At 44.8% G+C, this 20,361-nt stretch overlaps 1 protein-coding gene across 6 annotated transcripts in view; it reads right to left on the bottom strand.

The window, feature by feature from the left end:
* Window positions 1–20,361, bottom strand: part of ncor1 (nuclear receptor corepressor 1) — a 51,479-nt gene that overhangs the window by 2,535 nt on the left and 28,583 nt on the right. For 2 of the 6 annotated variants that reach the window (XM_023418309.2, XM_087177137.1), the window contains 29 exons: window positions 19,783–19,848; window positions 17,302–17,438; window positions 17,107–17,200; window positions 14,742–15,189; window positions 14,509–14,632; window positions 13,967–14,144; window positions 13,096–13,263; window positions 10,367–10,533; window positions 9,542–9,656; window positions 7,848–7,933; window positions 7,550–7,718; window positions 7,332–7,457; window positions 7,159–7,242; window positions 6,813–7,063; window positions 6,355–6,664; window positions 5,812–6,039; window positions 5,382–5,582; window positions 4,793–4,942; window positions 3,843–4,058; window positions 3,613–3,748; window positions 2,909–3,390; window positions 2,560–2,676; window positions 2,028–2,176; window positions 1,700–1,917; window positions 1,460–1,603; window positions 866–1,011; window positions 599–652; window positions 300–503; window positions 23–199 (listed from right to left, as the gene is read on the bottom strand). In XM_023418309.2, the coding sequence (XP_023274077.1) occupies window positions 23–199; window positions 300–503; window positions 599–652; window positions 866–1,011; window positions 1,460–1,603; window positions 1,700–1,917; window positions 2,028–2,176; window positions 2,560–2,676; window positions 2,909–3,390; window positions 3,613–3,748; window positions 3,843–4,058; window positions 4,793–4,942; window positions 5,382–5,582; window positions 5,812–6,039; window positions 6,355–6,664; window positions 6,813–7,063; window positions 7,159–7,242; window positions 7,332–7,457; window positions 7,550–7,718; window positions 7,848–7,933; window positions 9,542–9,656; window positions 10,367–10,533; window positions 13,096–13,263; window positions 13,967–14,144; window positions 14,509–14,632; window positions 14,742–15,189; window positions 17,107–17,200; window positions 17,302–17,438; window positions 19,783–19,848 (5,145 nt within the window). The remainder of the gene's footprint in view (window positions 1–22; window positions 200–299; window positions 504–598; window positions 653–865; window positions 1,012–1,459; window positions 1,604–1,699; window positions 1,918–2,027; window positions 2,177–2,559; window positions 2,677–2,908; window positions 3,391–3,612; window positions 3,749–3,842; window positions 4,059–4,792; window positions 4,943–5,381; window positions 5,583–5,811; window positions 6,040–6,354; window positions 6,665–6,812; window positions 7,064–7,158; window positions 7,243–7,331; window positions 7,458–7,549; window positions 7,719–7,847; window positions 7,934–9,541; window positions 9,657–10,366; window positions 10,534–13,095; window positions 13,264–13,966; window positions 14,145–14,508; window positions 14,633–14,741; window positions 15,190–17,106; window positions 17,201–17,301; window positions 17,439–19,782; window positions 19,849–20,361) is intronic. The other 4 variants (XM_087177134.1, XM_087177133.1, XM_087177136.1 and 1 more) reach the window with 4 other exon arrangements.

A 20,361-nucleotide genomic window follows, 5' to 3' on the forward strand; every position in this document is an offset into this window, starting at 1 on the left:
CAGCAGAGGCCGGACAGCTCACCTGTGGATGAGGGTCGGTCATCCCAACTCCACTGTGGCTGGGCTTGGGCTTGTCTGTGATAATCTCCCTCAGAGTGGACGGAGGACACTGAAGAGGGACGTTCCCCACCAGCGTAGGCCTGACCCAGGTTAGGTGACTTGGATTTCCGGCTGTTGGCTTTGCTCTGCTTCTGCTTCCCTGCAGATTCAAATGGGCAGAATGTGTGAATCAGCAACATGTTAAACACGGGACTTCTTCTGAACAAGCTGAACGTGCTGGGAATGTGATTTGTTCATACCCATACTGGGTGATGGGTTGGCCTCCTGGCGGGCATCACCGCCTGCACCAGGTGTGTTGTTGATGGCACACTGAGCCCCCATTCCTCCCTGATGCTCATCCTGTCTCTCCTCCAAGTTGCCCATCAGAGCCTTGCGGATGATGTCCTCCAGGCCCAGGTTACTGGCTGGATCACTAAAGGAGTGATTCCTGGGGTTGATGCTGCCTACAAACCAAAAAACAACAACAAAAAACAGTGACGAAGGATACATCAACTAGAGTGAAGCGTTAAGTTTCTGAGCGACTGTCACTGCTACTTACTGGAGCTGGTAACAGCAGGCAAGTTAAAGATCTCCGTGCCTGGTTGTGCGTTTCCTGCAAGACAATTATTGGCCATTGAAAAACATAAAAAAAATGTAACAGTAAGGCAAATTGTTCCAGCGTCACATGCTTAATGAGCTTGAAAATTTAGTAGGACTTGACTTCTTAAAACACTAAAGTCTTGCACACACAAATATTAACAGTTTGTTAATCATCTGATGCAGGCATGTTAGTTAGAAGGAAGAGGATAAGAGAAGACCCACTTACCAACGTCAGAATCACCGACACCAGAGTTGGAGTTCAACTTACGAAAGATCTCCTGCTTCTTGGATTTCACCATTGGCGAGGTGTTCTCCAGCTTGGTGAAGAAGGAAGGCAGGTAGCTGACACTCCCTGGAGACCTTGAGTCATTCCTTGAACCAGACAAACAGTAAAGAGTCAAACAGCAAAAGGGGTAACTGGGGAAACAAACCCTCAGTAGGACTAGGGACTTTAAACTGGGATGTCAAACAGCTGCTGACAGCAGGGAGCATTCTGCCGGCTGGTAAACTGATTTACAGTCATGCATCAAATGTCAGGGTGCTGATGGAAAACTAATTTTAGCAATGTGTCGATCAAGTGAGGAGATACTGGTAATTTGATATTCACAACATATATGACAAGCTGCACAGAGAAAATTCCTCGTTTACATTTAACAGTAATCCAACAGCTATTGTAATTAACCTTTAAAAGAGTATCAGTTACTTTAAATATATAAATATCAAATCTGATTCCGAGTATCGAGCTGTATGAAGAGATGTACTGGCTTGCTGAGCTGACAGCTACAAACTATCACACATCTGAACTGTGCAGAACCGGTACCTGATCTCAGAGTTTTCCGCCTCTCGCCTCTGGGGTGGAGGCCCGGCAGCATCCTGTTTGTCCATGCCTTGATAGCTCTGCGGTGGAGAGATGGGTTCATAGTTCTCCATCGGCCTGCCTCCTCGCTCTGGAGACTTACCAGGCCTGGGCAGGAAGGACAGAGACTAACGTTAGACACACAATGTGTAATAAATCAGACTCACTCTCAGTATATCAGGATTAACTCTCTGGTTCACACACCTGGCTCTGGGCTTGTCAGGGGCGTTCTCTGGTGAAACTCTACTGGAGGGTCTCTGGTGGTGTAGAGCCTGGACCTGGTTCTCAGGACTGTAGCGGCTGGGCACCTTGGCTCGACCTGACGAGGACACGGAGGGCACCACGCTCTGGAATGTGGCAGAAGCTGAGGAGGAGACGGGTGGAGGGTCCTGATTCCGGGCAAAGTCCTGGGTTATGATATGCTGCGTGACAGGAACCAGAAAACCAGGTGAGTTAGGCATGATGGGGTGAGGTACATTGTAAATTTGATATGTGCTTCATTACTTTTTTCATATTCTCCAGCACATCTTACCGAAATGTGGTCTGCCAAGGTCATGACCCGGTGAGTCTTGGGGACCTGAGAGTAGCTGTCTGCCTGGGAGGAGGGGGGCTGCTGGGAACTGGGCTGTGATGGCTCCCCCGATGGTCGGTAACGACTCATGTCGTACGCCCGCATGCCAGCTGGTGAAGGTTGACCAGGGTCAGTGTTTTTGTTTTGGAGCAGCAGTCAGGTTGAGGTAAGGGGTGATGAGATGGGGAGGAGCTAACATGCTGTTTGCCAACAGTAACTGATCTACATCTGCGTGCGGCTGACAGGAATAACTTCAAGTGGAGTCTGGTGACTAGACTAGTGCCGAGGAACGGCGTCCGACGGTCTCAAATGAAAAGGTCAGTCGGGGCATGTTTACGCCACTAACAGCTAAATTTAGCCTCCACAGCCAAATTTGTTCAACCGTTGTTAAATGTCATCTTTGACATGAACTACAACGCTCTTTGAATGAACTGAAATATTCAGTATTCTACTTCCAAGAATTTACTTGCTCACTCCGGGTGTGTGTTCATACCTGCTGCCTGTTGCTGTCCGTCTTCTGGTTTGTCCTGTTGCAGTTGGACCGGGGAACTAGCAGGACTGATCACCTCAATGGCTCCTCCGCCGGTATTGTCATATCGACTAGATGACACTGCAGCACAAGTATGAACAACAAGTTATTTCTGTTGCGCAAAGGACACAATATTAAAAGGTTCAATCATATTATAAAAATATGTACTTTGATAAATGATTACATTTAAGATTTAACTCATTTGTGTTCTAGTCCACTCAGGTAACTGACGATGACAGTGTCATAGTGCACTTGTGTGCAGTTTTAATAAGGTTCAGCTATCTCCTAAGCCATGTGTATACAACACACTTACAGCTGCTAGAGGAGTCAGAGCTCTGAGAGCCTCGCTCTCGTGAGTCTTTGTCAGAGGCTATCTGCCGTGTGATGATGACATCAATGAAGCTAGCGGCTGTGATAGTCGTCTTTCCACGAGTCCGAAGCTCCTCTTCGATGCGGGACTTTGAGGTTTGAGGTCCCTTATCCTTAACCCCGACGCCAGGGCCCTCAGAGTAAGCTGGATGGGGCTTACCTCCTGGCAGAGACATAGCACCATATGGTGACTGCATGGATCGTCTTTCTGCCTCCTGTTGCTGCTGTTCGGAGAGGCTGGCTGCTCGCCGAGCTGCAGCTGATGAAGACATGTCATCATCCCGTTCATGTTTGCTCTCCTTCACCTTGGCCACATCCATCTGTGGGGCTGAGGCTGCAGCGTCCACCAGCGCAGCCAGAGCATCAGCGGCAGTACCGTAGCGAGAGCTACTTTGTACCGCTGGTGTCGCTGCCGCTGAATGGGGCCTGATGAGGAAATAAGGAAATGAAGGGGTCAAACATATCCGAGTCCACCGTCCAGACTTTTAACATAAACTAGGGATGTGTCGACAAACTCCTATGCATATTTTTCACACACACACACACACACACACACACACACACACACACACACACACACACACACACACACACACACAGTGTAAGTGAGCTGATGTAAACACAGCATTAGAGCAGGTTTAAACTTACATTAGAGAGGTGATGACACTCTTTCCCTGGAAAATACTCGGCCGCTGCTGAACCACTACTTCCTGCGTCCTGAGCGAAGGAGAAGGTGAGTGCAGATAACCTCGACTCCCTGGCCGGCCTGGCTGCTCTGGTCCACCTGATACACACACATCAAATTGTATTAAAATAATATAAACATACTGAGCTGGAGTTTAGATTTTTTTGTTTTACAAAGCAGCTAAACAACTCACCTCCGCGGATGTATTCATTGGCTCGCTCCCGGTCCCGCTCTCGTTCTCGTTCTCGCATTTCCCGCTCCCGCTCCCTCTCTCGTTCCCGTTCCCTCTCCCGCTGCTCCCTCTCCCTCTCCTTCTCCCTCTCTTTCTCCTGGTGCTCGCGGTCACGCTCCCTCTCCCGCTCCCTCTCTGCACTGGCAGCAACGGCAGCAGCAAGATGGGCAGGGTGACCTGAGGAGAACAATGACAAACACCAGACACGGGGTTTACACACACCAGTCATATGGTCTCAGCCGGATGGATCAGAGCTTTGCTGATAAGTTCTGAATCTATCACAGCACCGTCACGGTAATATTCTGTCCCAGGAATATTGCCATAATTAAAATTTGAGACGAAAACCTTTAGTGCAACGGACTACACAGGGTTCTACTGTGCTGTTTGTTATGATCGTGTTATTCTTAACTGGGAGGAAACATGAAAACAGTTTTGCAATTCAAAAGTGGAACAAAAAACAACTGCAAACCCTTTATGCCTCCAAATTTTTTAAGGCTTATTTAGTGAATTTGAGTCTAAAAGAGTGTCGGAGTATAAGATCTGAGAACTACGAGATATTACAGAGTTCCAGCTGTAGACATAAAAAAAAGTTCAACTTCAATTCATTGCACATTTCAATCTTACATCTCTTTGCCCATAAAAATGATGTGGAGCACAACTTTTCTTCTTTCTGTTGGAGTAATAAAACCGCTGCCGCCGCCACACAACAGTCAGCTTGGTGAGAAATCCTTCCCAGTGTGACTGCAGTAAGATTCAGCTTGATCTGTGGCTGGACAGGCAGAACTGACCTTTGACACCTCAGGCCAGTGCACGGCTGCACTCTTACAGAGGTGTGAGGGAACATTGGAGATCGTGGCAAGGCAGATAAGGGAACACGGGGGTGTAGGGATAGGGAGGGGTGGGGTCCTCACCTGGCGATATGGAGGTTGGGTTGAAAGCCCTAGGAGGGAAAGGGGGCTGAGCTCCAGGGAGGTAGGCGATGCGTTCCAAAGTGGGAGTACCTGTTCCCCCAGGGTGAGGCAACAGGATAGTTGGAGGCATCTGGGCTAGATCAATAATCCCTTTTACAGACAGAAGCAAAGGGCCAGCGGTGAACAACAAGAACCGATCCATCAATTTCTGAATGTACGAACACCGTATACACTTAGCTGTAACCCGTCACCTTCCTCTGTTAGTGCTCCCAAATACAGATTGATCATTGATTAATCGACAGGGCTGCAAAGAGAGTGGAATAGTGGTCAACTTGTAAGAGGCAACCACCCAGCAAAGGGAGATTTGGATGACCGTACCCACTTGGTAAATCAGCCGAATCGGTTGCAGCCCCAATGTAAAGAGCAGTAAATCAGCTAAATTTGTCTAGGTCATTTGCTTCTGGGCGTCTGGAAAAGGTAGCCACTACTTCACAAACACACAATCGGCATACTACAGCCCCTCCCGCTCAAGGCCTCTCCCCTGCCTGATGCGGCAGGTGAGAGAGGGTCAGCTGGTGGAGGCCCGTACCTCGTGTTCCAGCTGCGTAAGGGATAGCGACAGGCTGTTCCCGTGGTGACAACCCCCGGGCCATGTCGGGCCGAGGAATGACTTGCATCTGCTGGGAAGTGATATAATCGTTGAGGATGGTCTGCCGCGTGTTCTCCATGGTGTACAGCTGGTAGGTGTTGTGGTAGTTTGTGGGGGACGGCTGCCTGGAGAACATGAACGCTGTCGTAGAGGACAGGAGAGAAACAAAACAAAACATATGAACAGAAGGCTCACAGATACTGATCGCAACTGCTGACGTCAATGGCTGAAAAAGATCCTGGACATGTAATGCCTATGAATTAGAGGGCCTGAGCTGCTTTCGTCAATTTGCTCAGAATCAAGGCTATTATTATTCTGTTTGGAGTTGTGGTGGAGAGGGTGGAAAGTGGAGAGGGTTTAAACACGGTACCAGGATCCAGCACTCTGTGGAAGGCCAGGGTGGGGTCGAGATGTGGAGGCAGGTGGGGTCGGTACACTTCCCCGGGAACAACGGGCCTGTGGTGGGGGTCGAAGGGGCTGTGAGAGGCTACAGGGTCACCACCTGACACTGGGGACTTGGCTGGGACACTGTCCCTCTGTGTCGGGGTCATGGCACTCTTTCTTTCATGTGCAGCAGATTTCGCAGAGCTCATACCACCTTAGTAGGAGAGAGGAACCAACACGGCTCTTTTAATTAGTTTAACAAACAACGAAACATCTCATGAGAGTACATCTGTGACCAGTAACCTAAATCAGGAATAAAGTTTCACCCAATGACCTCAGTAGTGGGTACACATTACATATTACTCCTAATACACTTACTCCGTCCAATAAGATGATCTGGCTTAGCAAGATAACTGTCTAATGTAATTTTGTCTAACACTATAATTGCTGTAGTTATAGTGTTAGATAAGCAACGAGGCTGAGAAGGCCGAAGTCCACCGTTTGTAAATAAAATGACTATGGGATATACCCTCTGGAGCACGTCCCAGCATAGGTGATCCTCTGGATACGGGATTGGTGCTGTAGTTGACAGGGGTCCTGCGAGCATTGGCGTCCTCATACATGCCCGGGCTAAGCTGGGATTTGCTGGCCTCCTGGTGTGTGGAGCGCAGGACAGAGGTGGTGGAGTTGACCACGGACGTGTGGCGCACTGCCTTGCTCTCCTCGTATTTGGCTCGTTCCATGGCCTCCAGCTGCGGCATGCTGTGAGGAAGCTTAGAGGGACTGGTGATCAGGGACTTGACATTGTGCTTGATAGTCGGCTGGTTGAGAGGGTGAATCTGGACAATGGAGCGAACAACAGGTCAGTCATTAATTCTTCATCATCATTGTTTACATCCACTTTGTACATTTGTTGATGCTGCACATTGTAATGTATTGTATTGTATGCATATCCTGACCAGCCCATCAACACTCAAACTGTCTCACCTGAGATATGGCGCCCTCCATAACCCTCCGGTCTGACATGTCGGGGGTCTTGCAGATGTCCTGGCCGGACTGATCCTGCCGGGGGATTTCGTGAATGGAGCGTCCCATCTCTTTGATGGTATTCACTCCCTCATAGGGCTTTCCTTTGCCAATACCACCTTCGAAGGACCGGATCGGTGGACTCTCTCGCTTTATCTGTTTCCCATATTTCATGGCGTCTTCGTAAGTCTCTGCAGCGGTCCTCGGTGTTCCTGGAAATGTTGGAAAAGTATGTCAGCTTCTCTCTTTATTTGATGCCACTAGCAACAGTGAGCGACTTATGGACATGTTTTTTACAATTAGCTACCTTGCATGATGGATCCGGTCATCAATGGCCTTTCCTTAGAATCTCCATGGACACCCTCTCTAGGCAAGGCTCTGCTTATTAACCCTGAGAAACAAATGACCACCGTCACGCTACGGCTACACAACCAACAAACCGGCACATATACTGTACACTCAGTGACACACAAGCAGTACCTTCGAAGGGAGCGCCCTCCCTGCCGGGGTGTCCCCTGCCCATGGACCCCTCCATCATGTCGTAAGTGCGTTTCATGTCATGGCCTGTTCTGGGGCTGCGGGTGTTTTCCCTCGGGTTCTTGATAGCTTTGGGACATAAAAAGTCACGATTGAGTTTGTGTGCTTGGTGAAGAAATACACAAACAGTTATTTGATATATCAATAATCAAAGCACTTACCATCAAAGGAGAGGATGTGACCACTCTTGCCTTCATAGATGACATGACCTTTAGTCAGCTGATCTCCTCTAGTCTTGTCTGGGATGCTCAGGTCCTCTGTGGCCAGCTTTGTGATTGTGCCCTTCAGGAGGTCAGCAGCGATGCTGGACTGGGGCAGGGCTGGAGTGCCCTGTTTTACAAAAGAGTAAAGAGATAATGCAACATTAAGAACAAAAACACACACTTCTCAATAAATCACCAAGGCTTCTATCATATAATTACCAAACAAGCGAAAAAGAACCCTTCATCCAGTCATTACCTGAGTGATTGATCCTCTGAAAGCCATACCCTCGCCCACCTTCGCCGGGTTGCCTCTGCCATCCTGTATGGACGAAACTGCAGCTCCTGAAGAGTTGAAAGACAAGGAATAGGAAGTTAAGCTCTGTGTGGTTGGTGTCATCTAGTGGAGTTGAACCAAAAAGTCGATTTTCATAATAAACAGTACATAGACTGCACCTATATAAGCGCTTTTCACCCTCAGAGGACAGTCTGCCTCTCATTCACCCATTCACACACACACTCATGTCGGAGCTGCCATGTAAAGTGCTGGCCTTCCCACCGGAAGCAACTTCAGGTTCAGTGTCTTGCTCAAGGACACTTCCTGCCCAGACTCCTTCTCTGTTCATTAATAATACCGGTTTAAGTGTCACAACTTAACTTCTAAATCATACGAGCAGAAAAAGAAGTTTATTTCCGTTTGTCATGTTTTGAGCCTGAGTGAAAGTTGTGCAGCATGATCTTCCTAACAAAACATATCATATCCCTTGTACTTTTTTGAAGCACTGGCTTTCATAGAAATTAGTTTTGTGCAAAAACATATCGGAGTATATTAAGTGACAGAAAAGGAGTTCTGGAAAACAGTTTACTATTACAGTTCCTGATTTATAGGATCACTGCAGTACAGGTCAGCAGTTTCTTCTGGGGCGGTATGTTGTGGCAGGAACAGCTCTGATCAGAGACCACAGACAGATATCGTGTAGGAAGTTCAGGTCAACAAAGAGGAAATGTGTTAAACATACTGATGTGAAGTAGTTCCTCACATTGTGTCAGTTCAACAGAGTTGTGCTGCAAAGGTCCTAAAGATGTTTTTATCATGAACCTTTCTCAGGTCGACATGTCCTTAAATGTCCTGAACAATCTCATTTGACGGGGAAAACATTATGCAGTAAAGCTCATTCAACGATTAGTGGCAATGCAAATGAGCAGCTTTGTTTTCACCAGTATGGACAATACCTACCCACACAGGTTTATGGTGAAATATCAATAGTGAGCTTGTCAGTATTTGAGACTAAACATAACTCGTTTATCAAGGTTCTGGCAATTTATTACTTAATCTGTAATGAGCTTCATTTATAATAAATACAATAAAACTACATGTGCACTTCTTGACAGAGCATTTCACAGATTCTGTTGTGACTGAAGATAAATGCAAAGTGGCGAGACGCAACGCAGGTGTGGGCGTGAAGGATTGGGAATAGATGCTGTTTCATTACTGCACTGGTCACAGTTTCCAGACTGCAGCAGTTCAAGTTCAGTGACACTGAAGACAACACTTCAGAAACAGTGGATGCAACTGGAGTAGACAACGTTTATGTGATCTCAGATTAAAAGAATAATCTATAGAATAATCTCTTTCTTTACGGATGGATGAATTTTCACATCTTTAATTTTTAGTTGTCACATAAAGTGTCAAAAAGCAAGAAGCAAATTTTAAGTGCACTATTACAGAAGCATCAATTTTTATATGTTGGAGCATTTACTTGCAAAAAATCTATTAAACAATAAAATCTCGCTTTAGCAGAATGTTTTGACGTAGCAAGATAAAGCTTTACGGACCTCAGGGGCGTCATTACTCTTGTTTTATGTCAGGTCTGGTTTTATTGAATGGTGTTCTGCCTGTCTGACCTGCACAGTGACAAAACAGCACAGTAATGTGACCGTCTGCTGTCTTACCAGGTTTGCTGGGATCCTGCTGCCGAGGCAGACCCAGAGAGATGGAGCCCACGGTGCTCTTAGTCCCCTCTGGCCCATAGACAGCGTGGGGCGGGAGGTATGTGCCAGGAGTTCCCTGGGAGAGCAGGCACAAAGAACAAAATTCAAGGTCCAGTGGCTGTTAATTAAACAAGGAAGTGGTGTGAGGTGACTCTGATGATCTTTTATGTGTAACAGTCTTTCATCAATAAACTGTCAATGAACAAATCATTGACATTAACTTTTCAACGCAGCGCAGTTTTCTGATTAATACACCTCCCCTGTTCCATTTCTATAGAGCTGAGCTTCCAAGAAAGCCTAGCTCATATAATGACAGTCGAGAAGCTGTACACAACTGTACGTTCTCACGGTTCCTTGATTCCCTGCAAATGTACATTTGTTTCATGAATTAAAGTTCATCCTGACAAGTCCAAAGTAGATAAACATATTGACTATAGCTCAGGATTACTTGAAATTTGTTATGGACAGAGTCTGTTCCTCTGAAGGTTCAGGGTCGAGGTGTGGGTTACACTCTGCTTCACTGTTTCAGCTACTAACCCCAGTCATTTAACTACAACCCCTTGAGTCGATTGTTTGGATGAGAATAACTTACAAGGAGAGGCTTTTTATTAGGATGGAATATAATAACCTGACACATACTGTACATTGGATAAATAAAATCAAGTGTTTACTGTGTCTGCTTTGGAAAACATTTCATCATCAAACGCAGATGCATTCACTTGATGATTAAGTAACATTAGTTAGTCTGTACTTTGCGTTGATACCATCGTCCCCCTGGTGTCTCACCTGGGAGATGGAGCCTCCTTGGATGAAGGAGGGCTTGTCCGTGGGCTTGGTGGTTGGAATGAGTGGAGGAGGAGAGGGAATGTTGGGAGGTCGACTGGGTCTGCTGAACGTCACCCGGACTCCATCTGGCATACTCCCGACCAGCTGGTTGGAGGCAGGGTGGAGGACTGGTGGGAATATAAAAAAGGACATAAAAAAGTCAGACACAACTGATTACCAGCCAACATTTGGGCATTAAACACCTACATAAACAACAAAACCGTAAAATAGCTATCAGCTCATACAGTAAACTTCTGACTGCCAGACAGCACAGCTCCAACCCACCCAACATGTGCATGCCATTAAGCTTCATTTCCCATCAAAGACTGCATGATCAAATATTCTGCCTCATTCTGACAGACTGCAGTGAGTGGTGAAGTAAGCAGTGAAGACCTGTGCCTCAGCCTGAGGTAACCTTGGCCCATGCCTGCTGTCTGCTTTACTGTCTCCTGGGAAAGCTGAGTAGACGAAATGGATCTTAATACACGAACACACACAAACAGACTGGGAGTAACCTCCCTGCAGGGAGTGCGCCTCATGCTCTGCACTCTACAAAATCAAAAATGCAAATGTCTGCATTAGAGTTCCACCAGCAGGCACGGACGTCATCGCCGTCGCACGGGGACCGATAAGAAAACAAGCCACTCTTATGACGAATTTATAAATCCCTGTTGCAGGGAGACTGTGTCAAACATTAACATTCATGCTACAGTTCACCATCACGGACAACAACCTAATTTGTCAGGACATGAGAAATATGTTTTTCCCCAAATGACAAGAGAAACTCTTGCAGTCCAGCTTCAGTAAAAGTCCAAATGCCGTTTCCACATCAATGACAGCAGCAGACATTTTCACAGGGAATGTTTTCCTTGCACATGAATTTGGTGAAGTGCAGCACTTTGCCTTCTGCCTTCTTTAAGCAGAAGAAAACTTTTACTGCTGTCCTTGAATCATCGCTCTGTAAATATAGTAAATGAATGCAATGCAATACAGAGAAACTAATGATTGCCCGCAAGATCAACATCAAACGTCTTTATGCTTTTGATCCTACTCCTGCCCGGACACATTACTTTACTCTGGTATCACTCTAAAACATCTGAAAGTTGTCCAATTTATGGAGCTTTCAATCAGTGTCACAACAGCAATAAAATAGGTTTTATTATGGAAACTAATCATTCAAAATACAATTCAAAATTCATTGTTCATTGTAACAATTTACAGAGAATATCTGAACTTCCCCTGCAACGTCAAACACGTGTAAATAAAAATGGATTTGTTTTGAAGGTAAATGTCTCATTGCAGCTCAGTGTGTAGCAGAGTGAGTATCGTAACAGACAGATACAGGTATTTCTTGTCATGTGCTCTCCTTTGTGAGCTGTAGTGAGCTGTAACACTACAGATGCAGAAAATGTCTTCATTGTATTACTTGTTTATCTTTGTCAATATCAATATTGTGTCTTTGTCACGGCTCCATGTACATGCTTGCTGTTCTGTGTTAACTGAGTATTCTCATTTTATTATCACACAGCTGTGAAATCTTTATTAAATGTTGCCATTTGCTTTATATTTATTCTGTTATTGTGATCTAAGTAGCTGGTTTTTGTTATGCATTTCTAGATTATAATGCATGATTTATTGAGCCAATATTAAAAAGTGTCTTTTTTCTTGTTTTCTTAGTCACTGAAATGTGAATGACACTGGATTTTAAAAGTGAGATAACGTTTCAAATAAGGTAACATTATGTTATCCTAAGCCAATAATAAAACTGGTGCTGATGGCAACTATTGACTGGTGATTCACAAACCACCTCAGCTTCTTGAATGTAGCACAAAGGGCAAGATTAAGGGTCAAAGAAGTGTGCTAAAACTATCTGATTCATGCGCTGACGTACTCGCTTCAGTTATAAAATCGCTAACCTACTCTAGTATGTGAACCAGACAGAGCTGGCTCATGCTTGTTTGACCTCTTCTGTACTGGTACACATGCACAAGCACACTTGTGTTAAAGCACACGTACATTTAACACGTACATTGATCCAGGTTCTGCATGGCCTGAAAACATATATATATATATGTATTCAGCTACCTATTAAGTGTTAAACATCAACAAACCAAAAAAAGAGCCAACAAACCACAAACACACAAACATACAAAAGGCTTGTCTCCACCCGAGCGCCTAAACATCAGCTTTACCTTTAAATAAGAGGACTACACAGAAAATGACAGAATAGAAGTACTAGAAAATGAGAGAAACTCATGCAAAGGTTTCAAGTGTATCTTATGTCAGCTAAACACTGAGTAAATACATCCTGTACATGTACATATACTTCTGGACAAGAGATCATTCAACCTGATTTATCTAATGCACAAGTGTTGTGAAACACTGCCAAACCCCGACTTACAACAGGATTCAAATCTCCACAAACAATTGTATATAAAGATATAAAAACATACTATTACAGCAGCCTGTAGGAGAGTAAATAAAATAAAGATATCAAAACATGTCAGACTGAAATATAATAGTGGCGAGAACTATATAATAATCTGCTGCCAACAGTCAACAAAAGCCTCCACTGTCAAACACAAAAGACTCAAATGAGAGTCAGGCGAGGCTAATTTATACCAGCAAAGGAAGGGAGGAGGCAAGAAGGGAGGGGAAGGGGAGGAGGAGGTGAAGATGTGTGCTTTTACCTGGTGGCACACTGTAGCGGGAGGCACTGGGGGCGTTGGGGTCAGGCTGGGGTGAGGCCTTGCTCAGCTCCCTGGGAGAGAGTCTGTAGGGAGAGCCTGGCCGACCAGAGAGGGCCTCCTGGTCCAGAGCCAGCTTCATGTCATAAGGCATGTAGGGTAAGAGCTTACCTGCAGTACACAGGCATAAGGACAAAGGGAAGACAGCCACTATTAAAACAAGAACTCAATGCCAGTGAGCATTGAGCTGACCTAGAATGGACGGGCCTCTACAGCTAACACCGCCAGCTGGACACACACCCGCTGAAACCTATGTAATAAATATCTTGGTGCCAAAGCTCAGCAGCTTACTGACAGCTGCTCTACTCTTCACAGCACTCTGGCTAAAAGGTGCTAAAAGCTTTACAAAAAAAAAAAAAAAAATCAAGCCGTAATGCAGTCTGCCTAGTGACGTTACCGCTCTCCCTTCTGAAGCTAAGTGGCCGAAGTCTGTCTGTCTGAATGCACAGACGCAGCAAATGTCCTAAGATGACATGCTCGAGTCGTTCAACTTCAAAAAAGCACCACAGTCCCCTTCTTCAAAAGGCAATTCAGGAGGCGCACCGTTAAGACACACTTCGGCTTTGAGTTTGCATCAAATGTAAAACAGGGTCAGCTAACTTTTTCGTCTCGGCGCAGGTCACACTACGACAGTCCAGATCACCTTCAAACGCTTCCTTTTTTTTTTGAAACTGCACAAAAATGAATGGGGCCTAAAAAATGCATTAGCTATAAATAGTCCACCGCTAGCAGCAACAGGGAACGAGGCTGAAGGAGCGATGAGCAGGGAGGAGGACAGATGAGGACAGAATGAGGATAGCTTTTGTTCACTTACCATCTCTGTCCAGCACGGTGGGGCTGCGGGTGTTGAAAGGGGGCCTGCGCTCCAGATCTCCCTGATCCTGCCTCTGCTTCTCCTCTTGGTGCGCAGACTCATGCACCGCTTTGATCTGGTGCTGCAACATGGCGAAACCGCTGATGGGCACACCACCAGGGCCAAAGGGACCAGGCACCTAGATAAGGTACGGAGGAAAAAAAAAAAAAAAAGCCCAGGTGAATTGAAATGCCAGATATGAACCAGGTGAGATACAGACCGATTTGTCTGAGTAGTGAAACACTGACCAAATTAATTCTCTGTATATGTTGTAATGAACTTTAGCTTTTAAAGGATAAAAAACACATCTGATGAACATAAAAGTAAGACTTTCTCCACCTTACACTTAAACAAAGAGCTTTGTAAATTAGTAAAAAGATTAAAAGGCTGACAGAACCACAATGCTCATAATGTCTTGTGTGTGTAATAATGTGTGGGTATGTTTTCAACCTGCTGCTGCCTCCGTACCAGCTTATATGGATCAACGTGAAACTGTGACTAACCATGGGTGGGATGGCAGCTGCCCTCTGTTGGAGCTGCTGGATGTTGAGCTGGGTTTGCTTGGGTGAGGACACCAGCACGGTGCCTGGCGGGGTGAGCAGTGAAGGCTTTTCCATGGAGAATATTCTGCAGTGGCAACAAGGCAAAACGTATCAGTAACTGTAAATATGTTCACACAACATGAGAGCATTGAAGACGGTGTTTATGAAAAAAAAAAAAAAAAAAAAAAACACACCTCTGTCTTTCAGGCTCCGCTTCCACGTCCTCGTCAGCACTGCAGGTGGCGCTGGAGTCATTATCAGAATGGAGATCCCTGTGCATTTCGCCATGATCTCCTTTCTCTCCTTTCTCCTTGATCTCAGGCTCCATCTTAACCTGAACCTCTCCGGTCTTCATGTCCACATCCTGAGGTTCAGTTTTGGGATGTACCGCGCCTGTATAGGCAGACACCCGGGCCTTTTCCTCCTGAGCTCCGCTCTCGCTCTCTGGGCTCTTCTCCTCCTTGACACAGAGTTCCCCGTATGCGGGCTCTGGGGTCTTGCCATTGCTGGCTTGACCTTTGTCCTGGTCAGAGCACTGAGCATCCCCTGCAGCGCTGTCCGCCCTCTTGGAGTCACCTGACTTTGAGGAGTCAGCCTGAGAGGGGGAGGGGGCACTCTCTGTATCAGAGCTGTTGTCGCCACCTGAAGAAGCATGACAAGATGAATTAGTACATGTCAAAGAATACATCAAACCCATTGCAACTCACAAGGTTTTGAAGCCAATTGAGTTGTCATTTAAAAATAAATAACGACACAAACAGAATAATGACAAACATGAAAATAAATGTAGAACTGTCACAACATTAATCTACATACTGCTGTGATTTCTCATGCAGGGAAGCTTTACTTAGAAGATCAACTGTATCGTGAATGTGGAAGTGAAATAATCAATGAAAAACCCAAGACATCATTGAAACTGAAAACATGGCATCACATAGGTAATAATCCAGAAAATCATTATGTAAACATCAGCTGCTGATCGTAGAGAGTCTACAGCAGCAAACTGTGCGACCCACTAACACCTGCTTATCTGATCCAGCGATGACACAGACCTTAAACTGATTATGAAAGTTGTCTTCACTTCCCTTCACACCTCACACATTTCTGTACTTCCCATCTGGACTCACTTTTTGCTTCAGCACACATGTAATTACCATTTCCTGCTGCAAACTATGAACAACTTTTATTCAATGATCTTTTCTACACCATGTATGTTTTGTGCTAAGACCAAAGATACATTTAAAAAAGGTACAAAAAACAGCTTTTCAAGATACAAACTAATCACCTTTTTCTATAACACTTGATTTACGATATCTTAAACGCCAACTTGTAGACATACAGTATGTCAAACAAAGACACTGAACAACAAGTGATACAAAAAGCTCAAATACCATACATCCTTAAGATAAAAACTGGGTATAAAATCTGCCTGCCTCTGTTGGTTTGCATATTGTCTACCACTGCAGCTGTTGCCATGATGATCCCGGTACTATGTCTATGCAAATACAATTTGCAGATGCATTAAATGTATCAAACCTAAATCAGAGAAGCGGCATTACTAAACATCCACACGACAACCATCACAATGTTTGTAAGTACACTTTAATAGAGTTATACTAATGCCCCTGTATGGCTTTATGTATAACTGTATAACTGTATAACATGAGATCTGCAGATCACCAAGGCCTCTACAGAGCAGTTTGGGTTTCCGTGAGACAAGGAGAAAGTCAAATAAACATGACAGAAAACCTTGTGACCTCCTCTCGCTGCTGCTGCTGCTATCTTGTGAGCTGGAGGTTCGCTGAGTGCGACCAACAAAAGGCACAAATTAAAATCACTTCAGTGTTCAAAAGAGAAAATGTTGATTTTACAAACCGGTGATTCTCTTTGTAAAACTATATTTCTACACATAGCATGGTGTATTTTTCATAGGGGGCTGCCCTCACCATATCATGCCAGCATAGATAAGGGCTTCTGGAGAGGAGGAAGGCGGGTAGACAGCCGGGCTTTCTGGATCAAACAAGAGAACCAGCACTTTGTCTTCAAAGAGCAGGCCTTCTTGAGTCTTCAAAGCCAAGAACTGTTATGCAACAGGCGCCCATGTAGTCAGAATTAGTTCATATCTTTTATCTCTTCCTCTCCTCCCTTTGCTTTTTTTTTTTTTTTTCATTTGATCCTTTTTCCCTCTCTCATTAAAACTACAGTCGGTGGAGAGCAGGCACATTGCTATCAACTCAAATGAAATCCTTAAATGACAATTCAGAGGGCATTTCGGATCAAGGTTTCCTGCTTTGCATTGTAGCACTACATTCTTTCTCTCCTTATTCTCTTGACTTAGTACCTGGTAATATCAGGCACAAAGCCCCACGACTCACAGCAAGGACAAAAACTGGATAGAAAAACCTATCAGCCTGCTGTGTGTCCTTCATGCAGGTTGCCCTAGGACGCGTACGTCAGATAAACGAGAAGAAAAGTCAAAAACAAAACAAAATGTGTGTGTGTGTGTGTGCGTGTGTGTTTAACAATGAGCTCATGCTCTCTATCATCCATCTCTCTAACCTTCACTGTCATCTGCGTTGTCCTCATCATCATCAGGTGATGCTGTGGCTAGACCTTCGCCTTGAGACCTATCAGCACGAGCCCGACGCGTATCCTGGGAAACACAAACAAAGTCACATCTTGCATTCATACATTATAGTTACAGCAGTTCAATGACACGCCGTGACAGAAAGCAGAGGATAACAAATGGCTTACCTGCTTATGCTGCTGGAGCAGGTTGTCCAGGTTGTGACGTCTCTTGTAATTGAAATAGAAGTTCTTGCACTGCGCCTCGCTTTTGGTGCCCACCATTTTGGCAATGGCTGTCCAGTTACGCCCGTGCTCAACAAGCCCTGGACGAAGAAAGACAATTCAGCATTAAAGATTTGCTAGTAAGATGGTAAAATTGAAAACACTTGTCGTTTACAATAATAAAAGCTAATGCTAAACTAGGACTAATTAATGCCTTCTGCACTCTATTCAACTGAGTGACATGAACAAACCCTGACATTAAATAATTCTTACATTTCCCATTACTGCTTAATGCTGTATCAGATGCAAGAATATGATCCCAATAAATTCTTAATAGTCTCTCTTTACAATCCAAAGCTGCTGTTAGTATTCCTATTGATGTTTGCACTACACCCCTGGGGTCCCTGTTGCTATGGCTCGTTCTTGGTCTTTCCCGTCCTGATTAACTCTGAGCTCAGCCACAATCAGCTTCCATGGTTCTCACTAAACTCTGAACCTTTCTGCCAAGCTGCAGTGAACTGGAAGACTGCCATTTAACTATGACACGAGGAAGTCTCTTCTAAAGCCTGTAACCCCTCTATGGTAACTTCATCTAGCAGCCATAGAAATATACACAAGTATATATAACAATCCCGATAAGCAGGACCTTCCAAAGACCCTGCACACGGTTTCACAGCATAACTGAGCACGACACATTCAACAAGAGATATTCATGCTAGTTGTGGCACCCAGATCTTCACTTGGATGTCTTGAGACTAATTTACACTTGGTTGTTCAACTGTCTTGATCGTTGTCACGTGACAAATGACAGTAGGTAGAATGACAAAGAATGAATCAAGTGAAATGACCAACTTTGACCAACAGGCTGTTTTTCTCGTTCATGGATCAGCATAAAACTACAGACGTAACATATCAGCATTATAGTATTACCATGGGAGGAATCTACTCACTATATTGTGCAAATGTCCTTGACTAAAGTCTTTGACAGAGCTAAGGAGATGTTAACATCTTAACTCTAAATTCTTGCTTTAGCAGATACATGGATTTGTAAATATGTTATAATTATTGTAAATGTTATAACGAATAACTCTCTCTGTAATAAAAGATGATGCAATAGCTCTACAATAAAAAGCCATCTTTAAAAAGCTTGTAATCTTAAATGTTTGTTGTCACAGAGGCGCAGATTCATTTTTATGGTAGTTTTAATTATTTGTTGTATTATACGTTTTACACTGTTGGCTGCTCTAATTATTTTGTCCAGAAAATGTAGTTGCAGCAAACCAGTGAAATAACAATGACCAGCAAATTAAAAAAAAAACAAAAAAAAAAACAGGATTAGGCTGAAACATGTGAGCTTCATATGACAGGATCCTGTCTGATGAGGTATGTTTGAAAAACTGCTTGTTCATAAAGTCCAATTAGACTGCAGGTGTGAAATTATACCAACAATAATCTGATCTTTTCTATTTCCCTTCATAGAGCCGAGTTCTTTTTCCTCCTCGGGGAAAAGCTTCTGGTTCGACTTCCATGCCTCGGGTGTGTTAGCCTTGTATTTCCTCAGAGGCTCGCATAGATCAACAGGTTGCAACTATGAGTTAGAGGGCAACTGCTTTCAATGTGCATGCATGATCAGCCATGTGTGGCAGCACAGCATAAAAGTGATTTCTGAACCTGCTCTGTCATATGACTAGAGTAGGTCAAGCAGGTCTCTCTTACGTACACTAATCCAGAAACACTGCAGGTCTGAATGCCTGAGGAGATCACAGCAGCAACGTATTTTTGTAAAGGGGAAAGCAAATCTCCAAAACCCACACAACTGAGTCTCAATTAATCCACATTAAATCCCCAGTCTATGGTTCTTGGCACTCAGGGGACCCTACATAAGAGCCTATAGCAACAAAGCCAGCAAAAAGGGGGGAGAGGGGGCACGCTTGAATGGCATATGACCTGACTAATGACTGATGAGATCAGGCACAGTATGCAGCATTTTAAAGAATTTAAGAGACCAAAGTGATTTTAAATCTTTTCAGAGGATCTGACAAATTGTTTGAATGTGAATAATAGATAGTGATCTTAAAGGAAGCAAAAAAAAAAAAAAAAAAAAAAAAAAAAAAAAATCACGCTATGTTGCTTAATGGATGGCCTTAATAGATCACTTCTGAGAAACCAGCAGAGCGGTGGAGCTAAAAGAAAAAGGGATCCCTGAAAGCCTTCATGAGTCTCTCACAGCTTCCAGTAAAGCAGCAGCACAAGTTTGTGTTCGTGCGAACACACGTGCACACTTTTTTTTTTGTGCACGTAAGAAACAGGCAGGGCGAGGCAACATCAGATAATCAGAAGAGGAAAAGACAGGGGAGGGGGGAAAGACGAGAAAAGATCACAGCGACACAGAAACAGAGGAAGGATGGAGAGATAAAGCGAGAGAGAAATGAATCGAAACGCTACCTTTTTTGGCGACCTCCATTTCCTCCTCGGTCCAGCGAGAAGTTTCTCCGGTTTCACCAGCACCAGCTAAATCACAAAGAAAAGAAAAACAGCTCCATGAGCACTGACAGAGAGAAAGAGAGACAGAGAGCAACAGAGAGGGAGGGAGGGGGACAGACACAGAGAGAGAGTGACAGTCCTCTCTTCAGCCGTCTTCTTCTCATGGCAACTAATCTAATAATCTGTTTACATTCAGGGGCTGCCGAGACCTGCTCCCTCACTTACACTCTTGCTCTAGCTCACTCTCCTCTCACTCTCTCTCTCTCTCTCTCTCCTCCCATCTATGTGTCTCTCCCCCTTACCCACAGTACAAGCCCTCCTCCTCGCTAATCCACAAGGGGGAGGGCCTTGGTCAGCTGATCCAGCACCAGACAGTGGAGGAGTTGAGAGCCGTGCCTCCCTCTTTGGGAAAAGGCCTTGGATGGAGACAAATAACCCTCCCACCCCTTCTACTGTGACACTGCGCATCTCATACACACTCCTCCTTCTTGCCTTGGCTTGACTACACAGTTGCACCCCCCACCCCCAACCCAACCCCCA

Source organism: Seriola lalandi, unplaced genomic scaffold, assembly GCF_002814215.2.
Source record: "Seriola lalandi dorsalis isolate HSWRI2012SDOR001 ecotype SW California unplaced genomic scaffold, Sedor1 jcf7180002054581, whole genome shotgun sequence".
Lineage (NCBI taxonomy): Eukaryota > Metazoa > Chordata > Actinopteri > Carangiformes > Carangidae > Seriola > Seriola lalandi.